The sequence below is a fragment of the Cynoglossus semilaevis genome, chromosome 1 (assembly GCF_000523025.1).
Source record: "Cynoglossus semilaevis isolate Cse_v1.0 chromosome 1, Cse_v1.0, whole genome shotgun sequence".
Classification (NCBI taxonomy): Eukaryota; Metazoa; Chordata; class Actinopteri; order Pleuronectiformes; family Cynoglossidae; genus Cynoglossus; species Cynoglossus semilaevis.
The window spans coordinates 16,904,373-16,910,639 of NC_024307.1; the positions used below are offsets into that span (position 1 = coordinate 16,904,373).

The window sequence follows — 6,267 nt, forward strand, 5'->3', positions numbered from 1 at the left end:
AGGACAGCTTCCACAGAGGTTGCTGTCACACTTGGCTGAGCTATTGAAACATCAACAGGGGAAGGTTCAATAGAGACACTCACAGATGCACCCTCTAGCTTTTCAGTGACAATTTCCTGTGCTTCCTTGGTCTCAACTGGCTCTTGCTTTAAGACAACACAAGTTGTAGTTTTGTCTTGGGTTTCTACAACTGTATCAAAATCAACATCCTTGTGGGGCTCCTCCAAAGCTTGTTTTTCTTCTTCACTCTCTACTAATATCACTTCACCATTAGTTTCTTCTCGCTCAACAGCAGCAGAAGTTAAATATTTTACTTTTGACAGGATGCGGCCAAGGATATTTCTGTTTACTGTGTCGATGCTTGGCTCAGCTGATTTTTCAACACATATTTCTGATTCATCTGGAGTTTTGGTTGGTTATAACATTAACATCTTCTGCTCATGCATCTATGGTGTCTTCCTGCTGTTGTTCCTGGATGTCTTCTTTAGAGATACAAACTTCTACAGAAACAGGCTTTTCTACTGCGTGATCTTCCAATACATCAATGGTGGATATTTTTACAGATTTAACCTGGGACTCATCTTCCTGTTCCTCAGGGCTGATTTCTTGCACTTCTACTCTTATGTCAATTGTAGGTTCCTTATAGGTATCTGGTAGTTTTCCAGCAATGATTTGTTGAGTCATCATATTTTCAGATATTTCCTTAAAAGATCCTCCCACTGTTTTTGCGTTATCCTTTTGAAACTCACTAACATTAGATTTATTCATTTTAACTTCCTCCTTAATCATCTCAGTTGATGCATTTTCTGCCATAACAATTTCATTGTTGAAATCTCTGGCTTCAGAAGTTAATTTACTCCGGTCCTCTGTATCTCTACTTGGCCCTATTGTTACTGCATCATGAGTGACATCATCCACAACATGCGTGTCAGTTTTTGAAAGAAATTCTTCATCCGACTTTTGGATTTTATCCACAGTGACATACATTTTATCAATAATTTGATGTGCAACCTGCAATTGTTGTGTAGAAGTGCTAGCTGACTCTGCTTGTGGTCCATAATCCATGACGTTTTCCCTTGTGTCTTTGTTCATTTCAGTTTCACTCGGCATCAAAACCTTTGACAACACAGGCAATACATGTCTCAGGTTTTGTGCATGCAAAACACTTAACATACAGTTATGTTTTATCACAAATAATAAAGTACAATGAATCTCAAATAAAGTGCATCATGCAGCAAACAGTGTATACAACAAACCCTAAATACCACAACTCAGAGAATCAACTTTCCTTTCATAGTGCATTCACATTAAACACTGAGGGATTATTTTATATTGCATTGCTCAAGCCAATTCTGCAACTACTGTTAACCTGCAAAAATACTTCCCACCAGTCAACAAGGATCTTGAATCAAGGAATGCACACATTGATTTTTTTTTTTACTTATGTGCTATTTGTAGTGCCTTCCTTGTTCAGTCTTTTGGTTTTAATTTCCTGCGTTAAATGCACACAGAGGAGGTGCAACTTCCCTTTATTTTGGATACATTGTTCTGTTCTTGGAGAATATTGGAAGCCTTATGCTCTATCTCATTATATCAGCTTTCATGCAAATCATTAAAGTGAGTTCTGATATTTGAAACCAAATGTACCAGGGGTCCAGCAGAGGAGCCTAGTATTCACAGCTTCATGTGTAAACAATTCTAAAAGTTATCTTCTATCCACTTTATCCACTTGTCTATTTGCATTGATCAATCTCTTGCCAAATTAGGCTGTATATAATGTGAATGCACCAAAAGGTAAAAAAGTAAACTTGAGCCTTCAAATCACATCTTACCTTTGATGAATCAAAGACTTCGAGGTTGTCTTCGCCAGTGGGAGCTGCTGTTTCTCGTTCTTGAATCTGTCCCTTGGGTTCCTCTTCCCTTTCTTTATCTTTGCCCCCCTTCTCCTTTTCTGTTCCATTAATTGTGGGTTTGTCAGCAAAACTGGGTCCAGCCATAAAATCAGTCTGTTCATCTGTCTTTTCTTCTTCTGTAAAATTGTCAGGCTGAATATCCATGGTTATTACCTCAAAGGTTTCTGTAACTGTCTCAAACTGGATCCCAGATTCAAGCACTGGTTTGTTTTTAATAGTGGCAGCAGGTCTTTTTTGGACAAGATCTTCACTCTTTTTGTTCTCTGATGTGACATTGGTCAGTTTTTCCTCTTGGCTTAGTTTAACATGGTCTGTTTCAGAACTGGTCTGGCTGGAGTCATGCTGAGCTTTGCCACCTTCCTTTTCAGTAATGACCTGCTTTAGCTCAACAGATGCCTTAGGTGTAGTCAGCTCTTTATTTTCAGTTAAATTTTCTATCCTGAAACCGTCTTCCTCCTTCTTTAATTCTTCCTCCCCCTTCAAAATATTCTCCATAGAGGCTACCTTTTCCACGGGGCTCTGGGGAGCATCAGGAACATCATCTTTAGTGTTTTGACTGTGCCTCAGATCAGTCTCAGCCTTAGTTATGGTAATTTGGGAAAATGACGTTGGTCCAATTGAAGATGCTAAAATTGAATCACTTTGAGGCATTTGCTCCATTTCGTCGGTACTCATCTTGTTAGAAAACCTCATCTCCTCAAGGACAACATACATTTTATCCAATTGTTTGTATTCTGGAAAGCTTTGATCTACTGCCATTGTGGATTTGTTGTCTAAAACATCCACATCGTTGTTTTCAGTAGTCACATTCACCACAGTCATCTCAACGCTGGTTTTTCCTGTAGTTTTACCTTTATCTTGCAGCACATTTTCACTTGTGATACCTGTTTGCTCTTCAACAGATGACTGTTTTGGTTCAGAAATGCATTTCTGAAGTGAATCGTGAATATCTTTAGCAGAAACTTCAACCACTTCATCCGGTATTTTATCTAGGTAAGTCTTTATGTGCTGTTCAGTTGAGCTAATTACTGTTGATGTCTCTGCTTCATATGGCAGAACTGCTACATCAGTTGAAGATGGCTCAGTAGAATCAACCTCAACTACGTTCTCTTCCTCTTTTTGCTGTGTTTTTGTCAACAGGACAAATCCATTTTTCTGCTCCTCAATGGTCACCGGTACATCAAGATATAAATCATTTACTTCATGTTCCAGATTGATTATCTCCATTTTTTCATTCTTGTTTTCAGCCAAATCAAGGGCTGATTGTGCTGATACCTCAAAAGGTTCTTCTTCCACTTTAACTTCTTTTACTTCTGCTGTTGTATCTTCTGTGGATTTCAAAGTCATAACATCACCCTGCCTTGGTTTTAGGGCATCTTCCTCAAATAAGCTGATTTCTATGAATTCTTTCTCTATGTCACACAGTTGTGATGATTCAATATGTTCAGCAGAATCCTCATTCTTTGGCCTTTCAGGTTCACTTTCTTGCAACTCAGCTGTGCCAACTGTCATTCCCTGGGCCTCTATATCAGAAACTATGCTTGCTTCTTGTATCTCTTTATCCTTTTTACATGTTTGAATTTTTACTCTTGGTTCTTCTGTTGTTGTTTCTATATCCAACTGTAGTATGCGCACTTCAGGACCAACTTGAATTTTCTCAATTGTAACAGACTTTTCTTCTGAGCTCTGGGATGGTTTGTTCATGTCACTTATTACATCTATGTAAGGCTGTTCAGTTCTGCTCACTTGCACCTTTATTTGACTCATTTCACCAGCAGACCTAACATTAGGAGAAGATTTATCTTCAGGCTCTCCAGGTTCACGTTGTAGACTTGTTTCAACAATGTTAAATTTTGGCTCCATTGCAGATATGTTTTCTAAATCAAGTCTTAAAATGGCTAGTCCAGGACCCATGTGGATCTTTATGCCCTTTTCATCAGGTGTTGCTAGTAAATCTTTTGCAGCAGATGAAGATGATTCAGTTTGTTCTCCTTCCTGCTTGCTTTTTAGGACCTCCAAATGAATGACTGTTGGGCTGAGTTTTACTGTGTCCTGCTCGGCTGGATATATCTCAGCTCCAGTGACAGCTGTAATAGCTTGATCAGAGTCACATTCCATGTCTGGTTTTCCTCTTTCTTCTGTGGTATCCACAATCCTAACATGACTAGTGGACTCACTGGGTTCAATTATTTTTTGCTTAGATGTGATCCTTTCTGTTTCCTCATCTTTAGAGTGCTGAACTTTTATCTCATATGTCTTGGATGTTGCAATACCAGGCATGTCAAGTACCACATATCTTTTCTGAACCTCAGTTGTGTCACTCCATAGATTATTGATGTAATCTACTCCATGTGGGGCATCTGTCGGCTTGGAGTACAGCGGTAGTTCTGTAGTTTGAGAATCTTTAGACAGGGTGATGGGTTGTTCTAAAACCTTTTCAGACACATTTTTAGTTTCATGTGATTCTGAGAATGCTGAAACAGGCAAAGAAACTGTCAAAGGCAAAGTCACAGTTTCCACTAGTTGTTCAATACTCTCAGGTTTGTTGACAATAACTGTGTACACTTGTTCTGTTTCTTCTACATGAACATCAACTATTTCACCTTCAGGAATGATGTTGGTGATGAGAGTTTGAATCTCTTCTTTAGGTACTATGAATTCAGCAAGATCTTTGACATGATCTGGTTCACCGACAATTTCAATTTCTTTAACACCAGTCTTATCCATATGACCCTCAGGTTTATTGGGGTGCAGGTCTTCCTTACAATCTGTTACATCCACATTAGCAGCTCTTTCGAGGATGTCAACTGTCTCTGGAATGTCACAGATTTTGGCTTTGCTTATTACGGCTAATACATTTGATTTTTCTACTTCAGATTCTTGTAAGACTACTTGAGGTTCTATAGACACAGATGCAGGATGCTCTAGGCTTTTTTCTGGTATGTCTTGTTTTTGTGACTCTGTAAGGTCAACTCTAGATACAGCAATTGAAGTAGGTTCCACAGATTCTACAGACGCCTCAGTTGTTGCAAGAATGATTGTTGTTATTTTCTGCTCTGGAACTTTAAGAATATTGTCTTCAACCTGTACAGACATCTCATATTCAGGCATCAGATTATATGATGCAGTTTCAAAATTTCCATCAATTTCTTCTGACTGAGGGCTAGATGGTTCAACAACATCCATGACAGAAGGCTTGGTTTCAGTCACGAGGAGAATTTCTTGAGCTGTATTCCCTTGTATGATTGCAGTTTCAGACTTATCTGTGGCAACTTCAGCACACCAGACACATTCAGGTTCCTCTTCAGCTTCTTTGGCATCTGAAGGTGTCTTTGAAACTATAGAAATCTCTAAGTCCTCTAAAATCTCAGCTTTTTCTTTCACATCCTCTATATTTATGACAGAATTCACTCTTTCAGAAACTTTCTCAAAATCTTCAGGTCTGTCAGAGGAAGAGATCATTTCTGGATCACCACAAACCGCAATATTATATGACATACTTGTTTTCTCAATCACACCAGCCTTATCTTCAGCTGTTGATAGCAATGATAGCTTATGAGGGTCATCCACCTCTTTTGCCTGCATCCTATCAACATTATCAGGTTCTGTGGGAACAGTCAAAGCCAGTTTTCCTTTTTCAATTAAAATAATATCTAGTGCCACCTTTTCTGAATCTGAAGATGCCCTCTGACTTTCAGGCCCTCTCTCAGTCCTCATCATGTCTGGGGAAACTTTCATGGACTTTGGTTTTCTTTTAGTGGTTGACAACTTTCCACTTTCAGAACAAATGGTTTCAGATGTTCCTGGAGCAACCTCCTGCATGGAAGATGGTTTTGGACTTCCAGAACCTTTCTTTGACCTCCTCCGGCTTGGTTTAACATTACCTTCTACCACAACAGCAGCATTACTCGTCTGATTATCTTGGTCTTGTTTGGTATGACTCTCCTCTTTATAAGGAAGTACTGGAGACACTTTTGGACTCTTTGGCTTTCTTTTAGATGGCATAGTCTTACTTTCCTTCACATCTGTAGTCTCAATTGTCTTTTCTCCTTCAGGCTCTATATTAGCACCCCTAATTATGTCAGAAATTGGTCTTTCGGTTGCTGTGGCAATCATGTCTTGTGTCTGACTAGTTTCAGTGTTCTCTAACAGCTTTTCTTCTTTAATGTTTCCCTCCACATCCTCCAAGTGTTCATCGGTTGGTTCTGGAGCTGACTGTTGTGTTGCAGATGGAGTCTGATTATCAGCACCTTTCTTAGACTTTTCTGTCCTGGACACAACTTTGGATTTTTCGATAACGGCAGTTTCAGTTTGGCTCTCAACCTTTTCCAAAACATCCACTTCCTCCTTGTGA

The 6,267-nt window shown here is 39.2% G+C and overlaps 2 protein-coding genes across 2 annotated transcripts in view; both read right to left on the reverse strand.

Annotated features, from left to right (window-relative positions):
* The window catches only part of LOC112486982 (uncharacterized), a 6,033-nt gene extending 5,633 nt beyond the window's left edge, over nt 1-400 (reverse strand). Inside the window, exon 1 of the mRNA XM_025055320.1 lies at nt 20-400. The gene's annotated coding sequence lies outside the window, so the exon portion shown is untranslated. The remainder of the gene's footprint in view (nt 1-19) is intronic.
* The window catches only part of LOC103382657 (nesprin-2-like), a 42,133-nt gene extending 35,872 nt beyond the window's left edge, over nt 1-6,261 (reverse strand). The window contains exons 1-2 of the mRNA XM_025060521.1: nt 1,833-6,261; nt 1,012-1,116 (exon numbers count right to left, since the gene is read on the reverse strand). Coding sequence (XP_024916289.1) covers nt 1,012-1,116; nt 1,833-6,029 — 4,302 coding nt within the window. The 5' untranslated portion in view covers nt 6,030-6,261. The remainder of the gene's footprint in view (nt 1-1,011; nt 1,117-1,832) is intronic.
* Nucleotides 6,262-6,267: the final 6 nt, after the last annotated feature.